At 41.5% G+C, this 20,989-nt stretch overlaps 1 protein-coding gene across 2 annotated transcripts in view; it reads left to right on the top strand.

Annotated features, from left to right (window-relative positions):
* Positions 1-20,989, top strand: part of LOC105487604 (thrombospondin type 1 domain containing 4) — a 688,191-nt gene that overhangs the window by 437,572 nt on the left and 229,630 nt on the right. Inside the window, exon 1 of one of the 2 annotated variants that reach the window (XM_011751102.3) lies at positions 11,375-15,050. The exons of the other annotated variant lie outside the window; for it this stretch is intronic. Coding sequence (XP_011749404.2) covers positions 14,979-15,050 — 72 coding nt within the window. The 5' untranslated portion in view covers positions 11,375-14,978. Of the gene's footprint in view, positions 1-11,374; positions 15,051-20,989 lie in introns of those variants that run through there. 2 annotated transcript variants of the gene reach the window in all.

Below are 20,989 nucleotides of genomic sequence, written 5' to 3'. Positions count from 1 at the left end.
ACTCTACTCAAGATGTAGAAATTATGTTGGAAATAGACAAGGTAGAAGCCCAGAAATCAGTTAGGAGGCGACTGAAAAAAATCCCAGGAGGTGCGATGCCTTGAATTTGTGGACACATGAAAATGGAAAGAAGTGGATGAATTAAAGACATATTTCAAAAATACAGTCAGCAAGACTCTTCTACTGCATTGTGGTTGAGCGCCTCGGCTGTGGAGACAGATCCCCTGGGTTTGAATCCCTGCTTTGCTGCAGACTTGTCATGTGATCATGAACAAGTCACTTAACCTTTCCAAGCCTTGATCTGACCTGTCCACTTGGCATGTTATTTAAATGAGAGAATACATTCATGATATCTTAACACAGCACCTAGTGGCACAAATCAAGCACTCATTAAATGTTATTCTTTTGTTGAAATGCAGGAGGAGGTAACTCTTCAATCCAGTTATCACTTAATTTGCTCTTTGTTCTGAGTTAGTTTCCCTGATATTTTCCAGCTGCCAAATAAGAGATGCAGAAACTGGGCAGAAGATGCCTGAATTCTGGGTGGAGGAAGACCAGGGCTGCATTAGAATCACTTGTGAACTTGAAAACCACCAACCCCCTCTTCATGTTCCTCTGTTGCAGCTCACCCATAACCCCAGTCTTAAACTTTTACTGCAAGATCAGTTTTTCCAGTTTTTTCCAGTATTTTCTCCAAGTTCTCAGCAATTTCTGTAAGTCCTGCAGCCTAAAATACAGGTCCAAGCCATGCTGAGGAGTAAGTAAGGTTACACTGTTGGGTTGATCTGCCATGAGTAGACATGCACCGGTGTTCACTGGGACCTTTGGTGCTTATTCTATAGCCTTGGCCTAGAGGGAGCGAGGCAGGAAGAGAGACATGACCCAGAAGGGTAACAGCCATCAGCAATGCCGACACTAAACTCTTAGCAGTGCCTGAAACAAGGAAGGGTGGAATTGTGTGTGTGTGTGAGTGACAGAGTCTCACTCTGTCACCAGGCTGGAGTACAGTGGTGCCATCTTGGCTCACTGCAACGTCTGCCTCCTGGGTTCAAGTGATTCTCCTGCCCCAGCCTCCCGAGTAGCTGGGATTACAGGCACATGCTGCCATGCCCAGCAATTTTTTTTTTGTATTTTTAGTAGAGACAAGGGTTCACCATGTTGGCCAGGATGGTCTCGATCTCTTGACCTCATGATCTGCCTGCCTTGGCCTCCCAAACTGCTGGGATTACAGATGTGAGCCACTACGTCCAGCCAGGGTAGAATTACTTAATGAAGCATTTATCTTGCCCCATATTTATTAAACTCTTCCACTAGAGTGTTTGGTGCTGGCTGTTTATAATACAGATGTTTGACAAATCTCTTAACACATGCAAAGCCATTTTCTTTCTTTTTTCAGAAAGTAATAATCATCTCTGTTCTATTCAAAGCAGAAAATTATATTTAATTAAGTAAAATTAAGATTAGAGAATGAGTGTGTTGAAGACCCTTGGAAGAAAACCAGCGAGTTGGTTGACTCTGTCATTTTCCCACTGGTAATATATTCTCAGCTCCACTGGTGGGAGTTATAAAGTTTTCCATTTAGACACAGAATGAATACCTTTGGTCATGGAAAGAAAGCCAGTCCTTCTGAGATATTCACTTACTATGTGTGTGCCTTCTGAGATATGAGTTGTATTTGCTGAGCAGTTGAGTCTTCCCTAGGTTTCTGGGATCAGGTGCCTGCAGTTTGATAAAAATAACCTCTAGATGGAGCTTTTGCATCTTTTGGCTGAGCTGGGTTGCCAGTGAGGCAAATCCCCAGTAATCTGAGCAGGATCAAAATAAACTTCGTTACTCCTTCTTGTTACGTAAGTATTGTGTGTTTGTGGTGGGAACACTAGAAAATATAGATTCACAAATGGGAGAAAATAAAAATCACCGTGCAGAGATAACCAGCATTACCATGCTGGATAATAGCCTTCTGATCACTTTTTCTGTGTGTAATGAAAATGGTTTCATCTTCGAAATCCCCTTTTGTAACTTTTTTTTCACTTAGTAAATTGTCACATCAATACAGCAAACACCAATCAGTGTCACTAAATATTACAACACCATAGTTTTATAATTAAATAATATCCCAAAACATGCAGTAAGACGTATTTAATTCAGACCTTGTGATTAAACGTTTACATTATTTAAGATTTTTCACCATTGTGAACAATACCAAGATGAAAACTTGGTATTGTAATGGGCATTTATCCTTCATAAAAATTATTTTCCAGGTGAATGTAGCAACATGTTATTTGATTTTGTGTATCTTTGGTTACTATTAATGTTAAATTGTTTTTCGTATTAGAGTCTCATATTGCATTTGTGTATCTTCATTTGTGAACTGCCTATTCATAGTTATTCCCGTTTTTATCATTTCACTATTTTTCCAAATGAGAATAATTTTTGTTTTCTTACTATATTTTTCTGCTCACTGTAAAAACAATTGGAAAATAACAAAATTTTAAAAATGTGATACTCACCTTTTATGTTTGCTCAAAATAAAATTATATTAAGGATGGTATTTTATGGCTTACTTTTTAAAAACAGCATATTAAGATATAATTTATGGCCAGGCTTGGTGGCTCATGCTTGTAATCCCAGCACTTTGGTAGGCCAAGGCGGGCAGGTCACCTGAGGTCAGGAGTTCAAGACCAGCCTGGCCAACATGGTGAAACCCTGTCTCTACTAAAGATACAAAAATTAGCCAGGTCTGGTGGTGGGTATGTGTTTGAGGTACGAGAATCACTTGAACCCGGGAGGCAAGGGTTGCAGTGAGCCAAGATTGTTCTCTACACTCCAGCCTGGGTGACAGAGCAAGACTCCATCTCAAAAAAACAAAACAAAACAAAACAAAAAACCGTGTATAATTTATACATCATCCAATTCACTGATTTCATTTTTTTAGTATATTTATCTTCATAGGGTTGTGCAACTCTCACCATAATATAACTTCAGAACATTTTCATCACTCCCAAAAGTAATCCTATACCCATTAGCAGTCACTCCCCATTTCTGCTCACCCTCCTCGGGCCTGTGAAACAACTAATCTACTCTCTGTCTCTATACATTTACCTATTCTGGACATTTCATATAAATGGAATCATTCAACAAATGGTCTTTTGTGACTGACTGACTTCATTTAAGATATCTTTTCACGGATCATCCATTTTGTAGCATGTATCAATACTTCATTTCTTTGTATTGCCAAACTATATTCTGTAGTGCCGATGTACCATATTTTATATATATCTATTCATTAGGTGATGGACATTTGAGTTATGTCCACTTTGGGGCTTGGGCTGTTATGAATATTGCTGCTGTGAACATGTGAACATATGTTGTCATTTCTCTTAGGTACATATCTAAAATTGGAATTACTGGGTCATATGGTAATTCTACATTTAACTTTTTGATACAGCTGCAGACTTTTCCAAGGCAGCCGTACCATTTTACGTGACCACCAGTAGTATATACCAGTTCCAGCTTATCCACACCCTTGCCAATATTTGTTATCACCTATGTATTTGATTAGTGGTTTTGATTTGCATTTCCCTAATGACTCTTGATTTTGAGCATCTTTTTCTTTGCTTATTGACCATTTGTATGTTTTTTCCTGGAGAAATGTCTATTCAAACCTTTTGCCCATTTTTAACTGAGTTTTCATTTATTATTAAAGTATAAGAATACTTTATAGGTTCTGATACAAGTCTCTTATCAGACATGATTTGTACATTTTTTTCTCCCCCATTCTGTGGATTGCCTTTTCACCAACTTGATGGTATCATTAGCAGCACCAGGGTCTTCGATTTTGATAAAGTCCCATTTATTTGGTTTTTCCTTTCTCACTTGTGCTTTTGGTGTTACACCTATAAAACCGTCACCTAACTCAAGCTCATGAAGTTACTCCTGTGTTTTCTTCTAGGAGTTTTAAAATCTTAGCTCTTATACTCAGGTCTATATATTAGTGTCCTACGGCTTTTATAACAAATTAACAAATTGGTGGCATCAGATCACAAATTTATTATCTTCCAGTTCCAGAGATCAGAAGTCCAAAATGGGTCTCAGTAGACTGCAATCAAGGTGTTGGCAAAGCCGCAGTCCCTATGGAGGCTCTAGGAAAGGATTCCTACTTCTGGCTCTTTCCAGCTTCTGGAGACTGCCGTGTTCCTTGGTTCCCAGCTCCCCTTCATCTTCAAAGCCTGAAATGGCAGGCTGAGTTCTTCTCACAACCCTCCCTCCTCTGCCTGGCCTTTCCACATTTAAGGACCCTTGTGATTAATTGTGCCTACCTTGATAATCTAAAATAATCTCTCTATTTTAAAGTCATCAGATTAACCATGTTAATTCCATCTGCCACCTTGTTTTTCCTTTGCTAGGTAATGTAACATATTCACAAATTTCAGGGATTAGGACGTGGACATCTTGGTGGAGACATTATTCTGCCTACCATGATCTATGATTTATTTTTTTAATGGACAAGTAAAAATTGTATGTCTTTATGGTGTACCACATGATGTTTTGGGTTTATGTACACATTGTGACTGGGTGAATCAAGCTAATTCACGTATGTATTATAAGAACACTTAAAATATACTCTCTTAGCAATTTCCAAGTGTATAATATATTATTAATAATTATAGTGACCATGATGTAGAATCTTTGATGTGTTTTGAGTTAATTTTTGTGTGTGTGTGGGATGAGGTAGGGGTCTATCTTCATTCTTTTGCATGTAGATATCCACTTATCCTGACATCATTTGTGGAAAAGACTATTCTTCCCTTATTGATGTAGCCTACTTCTGTCTTAAAATGTAACATCAAAATGTTGTCAGTATCAGCAGTCAATGGCATGGTCACTCTAAAGGACTGGATAGGAGTTCACTTTTTGGGTATACCATAGTGTATCTAGGACCTCTCCTATGGTTAGACATTGAGTCCAACCTTTCACTGTTAACATTGTCTTTCTTTAAGGGTTTTGTGTTTTTAAAAATATATTGTAGACCTGAGCCCTTTCGCCCTATAAACATTGTCAGTTATCTTTGAAATCATTCACTTCTTTCCATCATCCCGGTTTAAGCTCTTAGCCCTTTTCATCTAGACTACAGCCATAATCTTCTTACTGGTCTTCCAGCTTCCATTCTTGCCTGCCTCTAATCCCTTTGCCATACAACAGAAGTAGCCCTTGCAAACTGCAAACCTGGTCCTATTACTGCTGCCCTTGCCCTTAAAGTAGATTCTCATTAAGAGAAAGACAAAGTCTCTGCATCATGGCCCCTCCCTTGGTCCTCAGCCCATCTGAGGCTGGGCTGACTCCCCCTTGGTTGCTTCTGTTCAGCCACACCTCCTTCCTCTCAGTTCATCAGGAAGGCCATTATTGCTCCTCTCACAAGCCAATCTCTCTAATGAGGACAATCTTCCTATACTACCATATATTCTTCTTTTGTAATTCTTTTCACATTGCAATTCTAATTGTATTTGTTGGGTTTCATTAATGTTGGCATCCTGCACCAGACCAAAAGCTCCATAATTATAAGAATTGAGTCTCTTTTTTCCTGGTTCAAGCAGATGATAAGTACTGATATTTTCAGTGAATGGACAAGTGAAATACATTCTCTACTGTATATTTGGCTTTTTTTTCTTTGTTTGTTTGTTTTTTTTTTCCTGGGACAGAGTCTCACTCTGGCCTAGGCTGGAGTACAATCACAATCACGTGTTCTTGGCTCACTGCAACTGCCTCCTAGGTTGAAGTGATTTTCATGCCTCACCCTCCCAAGTAGCTGAGTTTACAGGCACATGCCACCATGCCCGGCTAATTTTTGTATTTTTAGTAGAGATGAGGTTTCATCATGTTCAGGCTGGTCTTGAACTCCTGACCTCAACTGATCCACCTACCTTGGCCTTCTAAAGTGCTGGGATTACAGACGTGAGCCACCGTGCCCCGCCTATTTGTCTTTTAATTCTGTTTATGGTATTTTCAACTTACAGAATTTTAAAATATATATACAAATATATAAATATTTTCTTTTGTGATTTTTGTCTTCATTATAGCTCTGCTTAAAAATCCCTCCCCACACTAAGAATATAGAAATATAGACCCGTTTCCTTTTGCTGTTTTCATACTTCTGTTGTTTACATAAAACCTATAATCCACTCGCAGTTTGTCATTGATATAAACTGGAGAAATTACTACTCAAGTGGTTGGCCACATTCCTAACCCTTTGCCTTCCTTTCCTTGATGATTTGAAGTGACTCACTGATTGCACACGAAATCCCTCTACATGTTTAGTCAGGTGAATGATCTGTCTCTTCCGTCACTGGTTGTTTTTGCCACTGTTTTCATTATTACGGCTTCGTGCTGTGTTTTAGTATCTGACAGTTACCTTTTGTAAGAAAATAAGATTTCATAAAATAATACTTTATGTTTATGCAGTTTGAATTAAGGTTTACTAGACAGATAAGTATTGCTTAAAGCAGTGGTTCCCAAACCAGCAGGCATCCACGGGGCTTCTTATAACACAAATCGATGGCCTTAACCCCCAGAGTTCCTAATTGATAAGTCTGGGATGAGGCCTGATAGTTGCATTTTAAAACAAGTTCCCTGTTGCTGCTGATCCAGGGACCACCGTTGAGAACCTCTGCCTTAGAGCAAATACTTGAAACAAAGAATACGGTCAACATGAGAATGGTTCTGATGCATTGTCTGAACTAGCTCCCCTGTGTACTGTAAGAGTTAGGATGGGCCTGTATGGTTTTTTTTTTTAGCATCTCCCTAATTGTGTCTCTGGCCCTTCTCCCGGCCCGACTTTAAATCCCTGAACCCAGTTGAGCCAAGTAACATAATTCTCCTTTCAGTGAACCTGCAAAGTGCTCAACCTAACTGCATGGCTGCCCTGATAGTTACAAGTGCTGATCCAGCCAGGCTTTGGCCCCTTTCAGACAGAAATCAGAGAAGGGTAAAGATGCAGCGACTTCCTTTGTTGTAGATTCTCATGATTGTCCTTATCTTTAAAGAGAAGGGAGAGCAATCACCGGAAATGCGGCAGAGATCTGTTCTTCGCTTTCCTCATTTCCCACCTCTGTGGCTCTTTAATGGCTTCTTGGTTCATACAAAGGGAGAGTTAATTACTAACACCTGCTTCTGCTTCTCCTTTCCTGCATGGCCAGCTCCCTGACTGATAGCCAGCTGCTTTCTTGACAGGAGACTTTTTCCACCTATTCCACACAATGCCAGCATATGTAAAGAAATAAACGTAGTTTGAACACTTAAGCCGTAGGACATGGACCTCTGTGGAGAAACCTGCATATTCTTTCTTCCTTCATAAAGGAATACACATTCTTTGCAGAAAGTAAAATAGCCTTAGAGGCGATATCTGCTATGGTTTACTCTTCTTTATTAGAGGTAGTGCACAATTATATTTTACGTGAAATGTGTGGTTTTAGGTATCATATGTTCGTTTTCCCTATTTTTTGATACTCTCATTTCTACCACTAACGTTTTCTCTTTTTAGGTCACCCAAAACTTAGGTTGAAACTATTTGAATTTCCTTGAGGAATATACCTTCTGAGAATTTAGCCTCTGTGTTTTCCGTTTTCTGGTATCTAAGACGAACCATGAGAAGACCTCCCGTCATAAGCAGATAAGAGTTTGCTGTAAAGCCCACCTTTGCATCCATTCTCTTGTGTGGCATTCACTGAATCAGGCTATCTGTGTGCTGACTCTTGGGGCCACAGAGAAAAAGACACATCTCTTGTATGGAGGACTCATTCTGTATGGATGAAGACAATGCATTTATTAACAATTATAACACATCATGATAAATATTACACTGGAGATAATCAGAGGATGGCTGGGGACAGAAGTCAGGGCACTGCCCTGAGCTTGACAGGGAGACTGATGAGATGTAACTCCTAGAAAAAGTGACATTTAAGTGAATCACTGGGAGCAAGGAGAACTTGTGCATGTGTTCATTTCTATTCTTAACTATTATTACGACCATTATTTCATTTTCTTTACTTTTTTATTTTTTTTGGGTGGGGGGATGAAGTCTAGCTTTGTCACCCAGGCTGGAGTGCAGTGGCGGGATCTTGGCTCACTGCAACATCTACCTCCTGGGTTCAAGTGATTCTCCTGCCTCAGCCTCCTGGGTAGCTGGGATTCCAGGTGTGCACTACCACGCCCAGCTAACTTTTGTATTTTTAGTAAAGACGGGATTTCACCATGTTTGTCAGGCTGGTCTTGAACACTTGACCTCATGATCTGCCTGCGTCGGCCTCCCAAAGTGCTGGGATTACAGGTGTGAGCCACCGTGCCCTGCCTACTTTTTTTTTTTTTTTTTTTTGAGACAAGTCTCTGTCACCTAGGCTGGAGTGCAGTGGCGGGATCTTGGCTCACTGCAACCTCTACCTCCTGAGTTCAAGTGATTCTCCTGCCTCAGCCTCCCGAGTAACTGGGATTACAGGCGCATGCCACCACACTTAGCTAATTTTTGTATTTTTAGAAGAGATGGGGTTTCACCATGTTGGCCAGGCTGGTCTAGAACTCCTGACCTCAAGTGGTCCACCCACCTCAGCCTCCCAAAGTGCTCGGATTACCAGCATGAGCCACTGCGCCTGGTCTCACTTTATTTACTTTTTGAATAGCAATACATTCACATGTTTGACAGTTCAGTAAGTATGAAAGGGAATATAGAAAAGCTGTCCACCAGTGTGGCTATTTTTCTAATAGCCACATTTTAAAAAGTAAAATGAAACAAATGAAATTAATTTTAATACTATATTTTATTTAACCCAACATACTCAAAATATTATTTCAACATCAAATCAACATAAAAATATATGAATGAGATATTTTACATTCTTTTGTTTATGCCAAGTTTTCAAATTGTATGAAGTGCATTTTACACTTACAGGATATTACAATTTGGAATAGCTACATTTCCAGTACTCAGTATTTGTGTGTGGGTAAGTGGCTGCAGTATGAGACAGCACAGATGTGTAATAATAAATTTTCCTCTCATTTCTGTCCTGAAGCTACTCAGTTTCCCTCCCTAGAGGTAGCCATTATTAGTAGTCTCAAGTGTGTTTTTCCACAGATAACACATAGACAAGCAATTATAAACATGCATATGCAAATAATAGGATGGTAATCACACCTCTGTGCATCTTACTTTTTTCACTTAATCTTGGATATATTTCATATCATTACATAGGAAGCAAACTCAATTTTTTTGTTGTTGCTTCAGGGTACCTCATTTTATGGAGGTCACAAATTATTCAATTAGTCCCTATTGATGGGCATTTAGTGGTGTCCAATATTTGATGCTTATGAACAATTTGGGCTACATTTTTAGAGACAAAGAGCAACAGGAGCTAGCTCAGTGAGGATGGGGGAGTGACTTTCTAGAGAACGGGAGTACCAGGAAAAAAGGTATGGGGCACAAGGACACATGGCATTTGAGATAATTTCTTGTGGCTTAAGATGGCTGGAGAATGAAGTGTGTGTGAACACAAGACAGGAGGAGGAGGCTGGAAGGGCAGGAAGAGAATGTATTGCAAACAGTCTTGTAATTGTCGTATGAAGGGATTTGGACTTCATCCCAAAGGACACCCATCAAAAGATTTTAAGGAGCAGAGGAGTATAAATAAATGTTTGAATTAATAAATATATGGAAGAGGAGGGACAAATCATACTGCTGAATTCTGATTAAATGTAGAAGGGATGAGAGAAACAGAAAATCACTGTTAGAACACTGCAGTAATAATTGCTGCAGGCAAAATCTACAGATGAGTATTAAAATTAGCAGAGAAAACAGGATATTTGCATAGCCTCAAATTATCTCCTCTAAAATATTTATGAATTTTTGATGGTCTTAACACATGTTCAAATATTCTTTGATACTCCCCCTCCAGGAAGGAGAGCTTAATTCTATGGGATTTACTGATTCATTTCTAATGAACAGGATATAGAAAAGGAAAAATACTACCTCTACAGTGAAGAAACCTGGCAGATACCACATGGTCAAGGTGAACATTATCAGTGATAAGTCATATTGGAATAGAATACCCCTGACGAATGTGATAAGAAGGGCATTTTGCTTCTATAGTATTCTTCATAAAAACCCATTAACCCCTGTCTAATCATGAAAAAAAGTTAGAAAAAAACCAAATTGGGCCAGGCATGGTGGCTCACACTTTGGGAGGCTGGGGAGGCCAAGGCAGGCGGATCACGAGGTCAGGAGATCTAGACCATCCTGGCTAACACAGTGAAACCCCGTCTCTACTAAAAATACAAAAAAATTAGGTGGGCATGGTGGCAAGCACCTGTAGTCCCAGCTACTCAGGAGGCTGAGGCAGGAGAATGGCATGAACCTGGGAGGTGGAGCTTGCAGTGAGCCAAGATCCCGCCACTGTACTTCAACCTGGGCAACAGAGCGAGGCTCCATCTCAAAAAAAAGAAAAGAAAAGAAAAAAACAAATTGAAGGACAAACTAAAAAATACCTGACGAGTAGTCTTCAAGAGCATCAAGGTCATGAAAAACAAAGAAAGGCTGAGAAACGGTCACAGACCAGGAGAGACCACAGAAATGTGATGACTAAATGTAATTGTGGTCTCCTGGATTGGGTCCTGGAATAGAAAAAGTACATTTTGGAGAAAAACTGGGGAAATATGAGTCTGTAGTTTAGTTAATATTATTGTGCCAATGTTAACATCTTAGTTTTCATAAATGTATCATAGTCATGTGAGATGTTAACAATGTGAAGAGATGCCATGATATTCTGTGCTGTCTTTGCAACTATTCTGTAAATCTGAAGTTATTTCAAAACAAAAAGTTAGAAAAAAAATCAGGAGAGTGACATGATTGGAATCACATTTTAGAAGATCCCAGTGGCTGCACTGGGAAAGAGGGCTGGAAGGGGAAAAGAACAGAACAAGAAGGTTGCTACGTAAAGTCAAGAGGAGATGATGGAGGGCTCGATGGGAACAGGGCAGCAGGAATATGGGGCCATAGACCTGCTGGGGAGCACTCTAGAAGGAAACTCAATCAGACCCAGTGATGGTTTGGATGAAAAAGTGAGGGAGTAGGCTGTTGTCAGCCCCTGGGAATTATATAGATAATGATGTTATTTATTGAGCTGGAGGAAACAGGAGGAAGAACAGGTTTCAGGGAAACACTAGCTCGGTTTTAGACCTGTTGAGTTTGGAGTACATTTGAGGAATGCAAGTATCCATTAGGCAACTGGGTACATCGACCTACAGGTCAGGAGAGAGACCTGGCTACAGATGATTATAGAGAGTCATGGATGTGGGCCGGGGGCGGTGGCTCACACCTGTAATCCCAGCACTTTGGGAGGCTGAGGCAGGTGGATCACCTGAGGTCAGGAGTTTGAGAACAGCCTGATCAACATGGAGAAACCCCATCTCTACTAAAATATACAAAATTAGCCAGGCGTGGTAGTGCAAGCCTGTAATCCCAGCTACTTGGGAGGCTGAGGCAGGAGAATCGTTTGAACCTGGGAGGCGGAGGTTGCTGTGAGCTGAGATTGCACCATTGCACTCCAGCTGGGCAACAAGAGCAAAACTCCATCTCAAAAAATAAAAATAAAAAAAGAGTCATGAATGTGCAAAGGGTTGGGGCCACTGGAATGATAAGATGGCCCAACAAGAACAGATAGAGAGGAGACAGGGCCTAGAATATAGGAATTTAGGAGCTAGGCCCAGGGTGTGTCAAGGAGTCCAGAGAAATGGTGACAAGGCAATGCTGTCATTAAGAGTCAGGCTCTGGACAAAGGCTTTTAGGGTCAGAATGCCAACTGCCACCTACTGTTGTGTGACATGGAGCAAATTATTTAATAAGCCTGTTATCATGGTTACATGAATCTATTTTAAAAGTTTTTAAAATAATTTTAATAATACTGGGCTCATAGTGCTCAATGAATGTTGGCTAATTAGAGGCAAAGGAAATCTAGAGCCATAGCCCTGGAAGCTATGGGAAGAGAGTGGTTCAAACAGGAGGACATACATTTCATACCCATTAAGATGGTTATTGTCAAAAAAGTGGAAAATAATAAGTGTTGTCAGGAGATAGAGAAATTGAACCTTCGTGCATTGCTGGTGAGAATGTAAAATGGTGCCGCCACTATGGAGAACAGTTTGGTAGCTTCTCAAAAAGTTAAACATAGAATTATCATATGATTCAGTGATTCTACTCCTAGATATATATCCAAAATAATTAAAAGCAGGGATTCAAATAGATACTTGTACACCCATGTTCATAGCAGCATTATGCATAACAGCCAAATGGTAGAAACAATCCAAGTTTCTACCAGATGGATGAATAAACAAAATGTGGTATATCCATATAATGGAATATTGTTTAACCTTATAAAAGAATGAAATTTTGATACCTGTTACAGAGTGGATGAACCTTGGGAACATGCTATGTGAAATAAGTCAGACACAAACGGACAAATACTGTAGTGTATGATTCCACTTATATGAAGTACCTAGACCAGGAAAACTCATGGAGACAGAGAGTAGCATAGAGGTTGCCAGGGGCTTGGAGGAGGGGAAATGGAGAGGTAGTGTTCAAGGAATACAGAGTTTCTGTTTGGGATAATGGAAAAGTTCTAGAAATGAATAGTGGTGATGGCTGCACAACATTGTGAATATACTTAATGCCACTCAATTGTATACTTAGTAATGGTCAACATGATAAATTTATGTTGTCTATTTGTTACCACAATATTAAAAGAAAAGGAGGACATGGTTACAGAGAAGTAAATAAGTGCTAAATGATTATCTTTTGAATTTTGTGACACAGGGGCCATTGGTGACCTTTCCAGAGCCCTTGCAGTAGAGCAGAGAGGTCAAAAGATTGCAGTGGATTGAAGGATGATTGAGAAGTCTCTAGACCAGGGGCTGGCAAACTGCTGTCAAATCTGGCCGCCTGCCTGTTTTTACAAATAAAGTTTTATTGGAACACAGCCACACCCGTTCATGTGTGTGTTGTCTGTGGTTGCTTTTGTGCTATAATGGCAGGGTTGAGTAGTTACTACTGAGACTACATGGTCTGTAAAACCTAACACCATCTGGCCTTTTACAGAAGGTTTCCCAACCCCTGGCTAGACAGTACTCCTGGTCTTTCAAGAACTTTGGCTTTCTTAAATAATTCCTGCATTTCTCGTGAGGTTACTCAGTAGATAACTTTCCCCTTCAGTTAGGGAGCAGAACAGACCCAAAGCTGAACCGTAACAATGACTAAGAAGGGGGAAGAGGAAAAATTCATTCCTTTCTTTCCTTAACTGGAGATATTATCCTCACTATACCTGTTTTTCTCTTATAGCCCTGGAAGAAGGAATGAAAGTTCTTCCCTCCCAGTCACCCGCCAAAAAACTCCCCACTGGTAAATGGTCATGTGACTGGTGATAATAAAGTTTCTGAGATGGCTGCAAACTGCAGTTAGGTTTAAAGTTTCCTCATTAATGCAGGAAAATGCTCATAACCTGAGGCTTTTCAAGTGTTTATTAATTTACTTTCTGGGGCTGGCTGCTGATACTTATTTCAGATCAAAGAGAAAGCCTGTGTCTTTAGTACTTATTGTGTGCCAGGAACTATGCCACATTTTGTGCCTAGGTGAGCTCATTGATACTCATCATAACCATTGGATGGCATTTCCCTGTTTCACAGGAGGGGAGACTAGGGCTCACCAGGGTTAAATACTCACCCAGAGACACACACGAGAGTTTGAAGTACAACTGGAGTTTAACCCACACCTGCCTAATTCCAGGACCTCAGGGTGTTTCCACTGCACCATGCAGTCATCTATCCTCTGTGGCCACCAAGAGCCTCAGAATAGCACCTTGAGCCCATTCCGGGCAGAATACATACTTGATGGGTTCTAATCCATTTTAAGCCATGACCCCTGCTATTTCAGGATAACAGGTGGCCATGTAAGGTGTATCTCAAGTGCACTGTAGGCTTTAGGATGACCCTTTTCCCAGCCTGCTCCCCACGCTCCCAAGCCCCACTTTGATGGTCGATGTGAGTCTACTCAGAGGTAGCTCTTATTTCTTTAAAACCATCCTGCATTTCAATGTACTCTGACAGCACTGTCTGACACTTAGGATTCACTTGTTCCCATCTTACCACCTATTTTTACATTTTCTGCAATAATTCCTCAAGCTCTTGGTTAGGCATAGTGACCCAGGGATGCAGCAAGAGGGGGATATAATGGCTTCTACAGTTTGTGTCTATACAATTGGTGCACAAACACACATCACCCTTGTAACTTCTTTCCCCGTTGAGGCTGCCCTTGATAATGCAGCTTTTAACTGCCTAGATTTCTGCAACCATCAAATCAGATCTAAAAGGGCACTCAGACATCATTCACCCAACCTTTGTACAAGTGAGAAAAATAAACTGCAGCCAGAGAGGGCTGGCAACTTGTCCAGGCAAACACAGCTTGTCAGCTCCAGATCCTGGACTAGGAAGGCCCTGGCTCTCCCCGTTCCCAGCCTGGAGCTCATCCTGCTGCAATTCACTGCCCCCTCCCTGCCTCAGTTGACGAGGTAGGGGCTGTCCCCCTGCATGTGGAGTACTTACCTTGGAACCCTTTTCATGAATGAGACCAGATGCAGAACTCCACATTGATCATTTCTGTCCCTCCCCTTTCTGCTTTCTGTTAAAGGCAGCCCCCCAGCTCCCAGCTGGCTCCTGTCCCCTCCCCCAGCCGGGAGAAGTTATTACATGAAGAGATCAGCTTACCAGTTTTCTTCAGAACAGAGGCTGAGCTCGAAGCGCCGGGTAGTACAGTGAGGGAGAGCCGAGGGAACCAGCGCGGTGCCTAGCGGAACTCCGGGGCTGGAATCCCGAGACACAAGTGCATCTGCTAGCTGTTAGCACTTGGCAGACGGAGTTCTCCTCTAGGGTAGTTCTAACTTTGGGTAATAATGTTTGTCAGCTACCTGATATTAACATTGCTCCACGTTCAAACAGCAGTGTTAGCAAGACCTGGGGGAGAGGTAAGCCAAATAAAATATCTTGTCAGAAGTTGTATTTTTTTTCAGCATTATATTTCCTCTTCTATCTACCAAGAGGGATCAGGGAATGGAATTTTATGGGGTGCAAAGAGTAATGCTTTATATTACTTTTGTAGGCTTCTCTTGCCTTTTCTTATATGAAGGCTTCTTTTCTTCTTGAAGAATTTTATAATTTCTAAAATATCATTCTGAAGCTGTCTGTACAGTTGCCACACCGGGAAGCTGCTCTGGCCTTGGTGACAGATGCCTGTAGCACGCACGTTTCTCCTGCTGTAGCAGAAAAAAAAAAAAAAAAAGATGTGCCATGTCAGATTTCGTTAGGGACTGTTACCTTTTGAGAACTTTTCTCTAGTGCTGCAGAGAGAATGTACATGCTAGGGGAATTGCTTTTCTTCCCTGCTTTTGCAACACTTCTCTCTTTTTTTTATTATTATTTTTTATTTTTATTTTTTGCTTTGATGTGCTTGGAAAAATCTGTGTTTAACTTTCTACCATAGGTTTGAAAAGGGATGATGATATATAACAGGGCTAGGAGTATGCCCAGATGTACCTTAGCAGGGAGACATGTTCTAAGCTCATGAGGATGATTTATTATTATTGGTTCAGTTCATATGGTTGTTGGGTACAGTTTTTTTTTATTTTTTGTTTTTTTTAACATCAGTGATACCTCTCGGAGTCAGTTTTTGATGCAGGCAAAGAGATTGGAGTAGATGATCATTGAGCCTGGAGAGGGAAGCACCTTGGTGTATCCACCCTCACCTGCGAACAAGCCTGCAACGTATTTCCCTCATCCACTCCTTTCCTTCCTTACCCTGATGCCTGAGTAACGAAAGGACAGCCTTTCTCCTGCATCCGTCTCCCTCTTTGAAAAGCCAAGTGAAAAGTGTATCTCCTAAAAAGGCCATGAGGCCACTTCACAGCTTTGCTTTTTGTTAGCCTTGTCAGGGACCAAGCAGGCTCTGAAAGCCTAATGTAATTACTTTCCCTTGTCTAAGAAGAGTGGAAGTGGGAGTGCTCCCAAGCCCAGGGCTGCAAGGCTAGCTGTGGTTTCAGCAGGCTTGTTGCTCTGTTCAAAACAGACATGCAGCTCAGAGACATGCAGCAACGGGTCATTTGTTGTAGGCTTTTCGCCTATTAGTTACTCATGTCCTCTGCTCTGTAGATATTTTCTGGGCCTGTGGAGTGATTGAGCCCTTGAATGGGAGCAGGAGAAACTGAATGGGTGAGTGATGCTGGAAGCTGAAAGCAGACCATTGCCCTCTAGTTGTAGTTGAAGTTCACAATTTCCCTGTTGATTTTTTTAGTGTGTAGAGTAAATGACAAATGGGCTGGCCTCACTCAGCCTGGAGCACTTAAGCAGGCGAGAGGAGAGCTCATATGGAAAATATTTCTATCACCGCTGCATGCACATATGGTCTGGGGAGACCCCCGAACTGAGCAAATCACAGCGCTCCAGCAGCCCCTCAGTGGCGTGCCAATTATTCTTATTAACAGCAAGCAAAGGGCAGGCTTTAGTTACCTGCACACAGCTGGCTCGTGGGGAAGGCCACGCTGGAATGTGTGTGCCCCTAGCCTTGTGTCACATGCAGAGTGGCAAACGGCTCTGCTTCACCTGACAATCAGCAAAGCAGATGAAAATTGAAAGGGATTATACAGGCTCACCCAAATCTTGGTGCTTTTCAGACAGTGTTCAGCGTTTGCGAGAAGGCAGAGGTTTTGTCTTATGAGTTAGAAGTGTGTGTGCTTAACATGAATAGCCAGAAAACCCGATCAAAGGTAGTGAGATGCCTGCGCTCCTGCCCCTTTGTTCCACTCTGCTTTGCTAAATAAAGATCCTCTTGGGCCTCTTCCTCTTTTCGTTCTTGCTTTCCCTCTTTCCCCTAGTGTGTGCATGTGAGTGTGCGTGCATGTGTGAGTGCGTGTGTGTTTCTGTGCTGTTGGCTCCAGAATGCCTGAGCTCCTAGGAAATTGTACGATTAGGATTCCTTTTTCCTTCTTGGAAATGAAGTGATGAGGAAGGAGCATGAGTATGAGTAGCCCCCACCTCTTCCTTAAAAAGAATGTAGTTTAGATAGAGCTTTGAAGAATGTGGCATTTATTTATAAGACCCTCTTTTTTATTGTCGTGTTACTTACAAAACTTACCCATAAACATGTGGCGTCGTCCCTAAGTCACCAAGATTTTCCTTTTCTCTGCCAGCTGGTTTTCTTGCAGGTTTTAATTATCTTCCCTTTGGACGTGCCTAAAAACACATGAGGAAAGGAAGAACGGGTAAGAAAGCGTCATACACCTGGGGGTGCTTGAAGGGCTGTGTTCTCAATGTGGAGCTGGAAGCCAAGCGGCACACTCTGGGAAGCAGTTTACAGTCAGTTTTCTAGGGTGTGAGGTCCTTTCAGATAAGCAGAGCCTGGCAGGTGGTGAGAGGAGGGGTGTGATGCAAAGTAAGCCTTGTTTGGCATCCTGTGGCTGGCACTGTCAGCGCTGGTGACTGTGGTCCAAGGACAGAACAACCTGGTATGGTGTCAGTGCATGGGTTGGAGAACAGACACAGAAAAGAACTGTGCCTTCTTTAATTGTCCCATTGCCAGAGCGTTAAACTCAGAACAGTGAGATCATGAGAATCCCTTTGTCCTAGTCAAGGTTAGGGTGGCCACCATGTACACTTGTACAGATGGGATGTATCCCCGAAAAGACTGTAAAGGACTTTTAAAGTCAAGCTGGACTTTTGATGCATTTATCAGCCTGGGGAGTGTGCCAATGTGCAGCTTCTTTGCAGGATGCAGCAGAATGGCGGGGAAGGGGAGGTGGGAATGGGAGGCTTGCATTTTCTTTCTTGAACTTGCACTTAACCTTCTCAGATAAGACCAACGAGACATTGTTATATGTAGGGACAGGGAAGGAGATGCAACTAGAAATCTACTACATTCCATATTTGGAATAACGTGATAAATTCTGTAAAGTGTGGTCAAAAAGATGTTCTTTTATTTATTTATTTATTTATTTATTTATTTATTTATTTATTTATTTTTGAGACGGAGTCTCGCTCTGTTGCCCAGGCTGGAGTGCAGTGGCATGATCTCGGCTCACTGCAAGCTCCGCCTCCCAGTTTCACTCCATTCTTCTGCCTCAGCCTCCCAAGCATCTGGGACTATAGGCACCCACCACCACGCCCGACTGATTTTTTTGTATTTTTTAGTCGAGACGGGGTTTCACCGTGTTAGCCAGGATGGTCTCGATCTCCTGACCTCATGATCCGCCCATCTCGGCCTCCCAAAGTGTGGGGATTACAGGCATAGATGTTCTTTAATTTTGATGGTACAATATGGCAAAACCTATCAAAATAAAAAATAAATATCTTAGCTGCTAATGGGTACAGACAAGGTTTCTTTTCATGGTGATGAAAGCATCTTGGAATTAGGTAGTGGTGATGGTTGCACAATTTTGTGACTATCCTAAAAACTACTGAACCATATCCTTTAAAAGAGCAAATTTTTTGGTATGTAAATTATATCACAATTTTTACGTTAAAAATAAATAAATGTCTTTTGGACCCAGATTTTCCATTTCTAAGACTTTTTATCATATAGGTCTACTCTGAGTGTGTAAAATGTTCTATGAGCCACCTGTTATAATTAGGCCCTTTCCATCCTACTGTCCTCGTGATAAGGCATGCTGTGCAGGTGTTCAGAAAGAATGAGGTAGCTGTAGATGTGCAATGAAATGACCACCAGGATATGCTTTTAGGTAAGAAAAACAAATTGAATGTGCGTAAAATGCTCCCATTGTGTAAAACGTGCTATCGACTACAATCACCATTGCAAATGCGAGCAAGTATATTAACCCTGTGCTGAAAAAAGAAAGGTGAAAAGACCAGATCTTTGTCTTTGATGAGCTTATACTCTAAAAGGGGCACAGAATAGAGACAGTTAATGATCATGCAATAAGGATCTCTCATTAATTGCAAGAACAATGGGAAACTACATAAGAAAGCAAAGAAAGATTCCACAAATGATGACATATTTGAACTGAAGCTTGAAGGGTTGTGTGTTGGGGGTCCTCAAGACAACCCCTATGATTCAATTATCTGCGGTGATTCAGTGACTCAGCATACATTGGCACTCAGCTATGATTTATTACAGTGAAAGTATACGAAGAAAATCAACAAAGGGAAAAGGTTCATGGGGTAAAGTCTGGGGCAAACGAGATGGAAGCTCCCAAGGTTTTTTTTTTTTTTTCCCCAGGGAAGGCACGCAGGACCCACTTACTTCCCCAAGCAATGGGTTATGACGACACATGGGAAATGTTGCCAGCTAGGAAGCTTGTTAGAGGCCCAGAGCCCAGCATCTTTACTGGGGCTGACCACATACACAGCCTCTGCCTGCCAGCTAACAAAATTCCAGACTCCCACAGGGAAGGCAGGTGTTCACCATACACCATATTGTCTATACAGTAGAGGCACAGCAAGCACGCCACCCTTATCAGTTCTGGGAATGACGGGAACCCTCCCCAGATCCAAGTTACCGGACTCCAGCCTAGGGCCAGCCTTGTAAGCAGATCTTTTCAAGGAGAGCAGTCAGGTCTGCAGTCTTAACTCTTTTCTGATGGATAGGTAAGCATTGTCAGGGGAAAGAGGGAGAGCATTCCAGGCAGAGGGAAAACATCTATAGAGCCCCAGAAATAAAAAAGGACATGGCATGTTCTGGAAACAATGCATAGTTCAGATCACAGAAGCATCCATGGTGAGGGGATGTGGCAGGAAATTTGTCAGTCAGCTCGATCCTGAGAACTGGAGTTTTTCTCTGGGCCTTTGAAAGTTCTCAAAATTCTAGATCTACAGTCTTAAGATTATCTTTTTCTGACATGTCATTTAGGTCATCATTGCAGGACTTTTTCTTCTTCATAAATTATTGAAATTATTTCCCAAGGAGTAAATCATATTAAATAATTCATGTAGGACTGCTTTGTAAGCAGTGACACCGTTTATTTAAAATACTAGTTGTCACTCTTCGTTCCTAGAGTGTTATTTTTGGCAAATAGAAATGAAGGGTCAGTGTAATGACCTTAATGACTATTTCGTGGTACACAATTCTCCCTGGCTTCGCCTTTCTTTCTTTTTCTGGTATCTAAAATAGCAAACCAGCTATGTGGAACTCACTTGCTAATGCAAGACTCAAGTTTGAGCCTTGGGTCAATCACTTGGGTGAAAAGTCACCATATGACTTTTCTCATTTAAATGTTTTTGTTGTTGTTGTTGTTGTTGAGACAGAGTCTCACCCTGTCACGCAGGTTGGAGTGTAGTGGTGCGATCTCAGCTCACTGAAACCTCTGCCTCCCAGGTTCAAGGATTCTTCTGCTTCAGCCTCCTGAGTAGCTGTGATTACAGGTGCCTGCCACCATGCTGGCTAATTTTTGTATTTTTAGTAGAGACGGGGTTTCACTTTGGTCTCCAACTCCTGACCTCAAGTGATCCGCCTGCCTCGGCCTCCCAAAGTACTGGCATTATAGGCATGGGCCACCGCACCAGCCTAACAATTTTTTTATATTATAAAAACTGTTGTGAAAACAAATTCATGCAAACAAATACAGAGAGTAAAAATTAAAGGTTCCTCTTTACCCTCATTCTCTCCCCTATCCTCCTTCCCTGCCCAGATGAGACCATTGTTAACAATTTAGCATCTGTCCTTCTAGAACCATTCCTGTACATTTATAAACACGAGGGGGTGTGCCTATGTGTGTGTCTGTGGGTTTATGTGCATATGTGTATGTGTGTGCCTATGACTTGCAATGGCAGAGTTTTTCCTTCTTGTCTGATACCTGTGCTTGTTTCTACCTCATGTCTAACTGCATTTGTCAGAGCTTCCAGAATACAGTACTGAATAAGATAAATGAAAGTGAACAATCCTGTCTTCTACTAGACTTTT

Source organism: Macaca nemestrina, chromosome 7, assembly GCF_043159975.1.
Source record: "Macaca nemestrina isolate mMacNem1 chromosome 7, mMacNem.hap1, whole genome shotgun sequence".
Taxonomy (NCBI): domain Eukaryota; kingdom Metazoa; phylum Chordata; class Mammalia; order Primates; family Cercopithecidae; genus Macaca; species Macaca nemestrina.
Note: the sequence above shows the minus strand (reverse complement) of the source record. Positions and strands in the feature narration are given on the sequence as shown.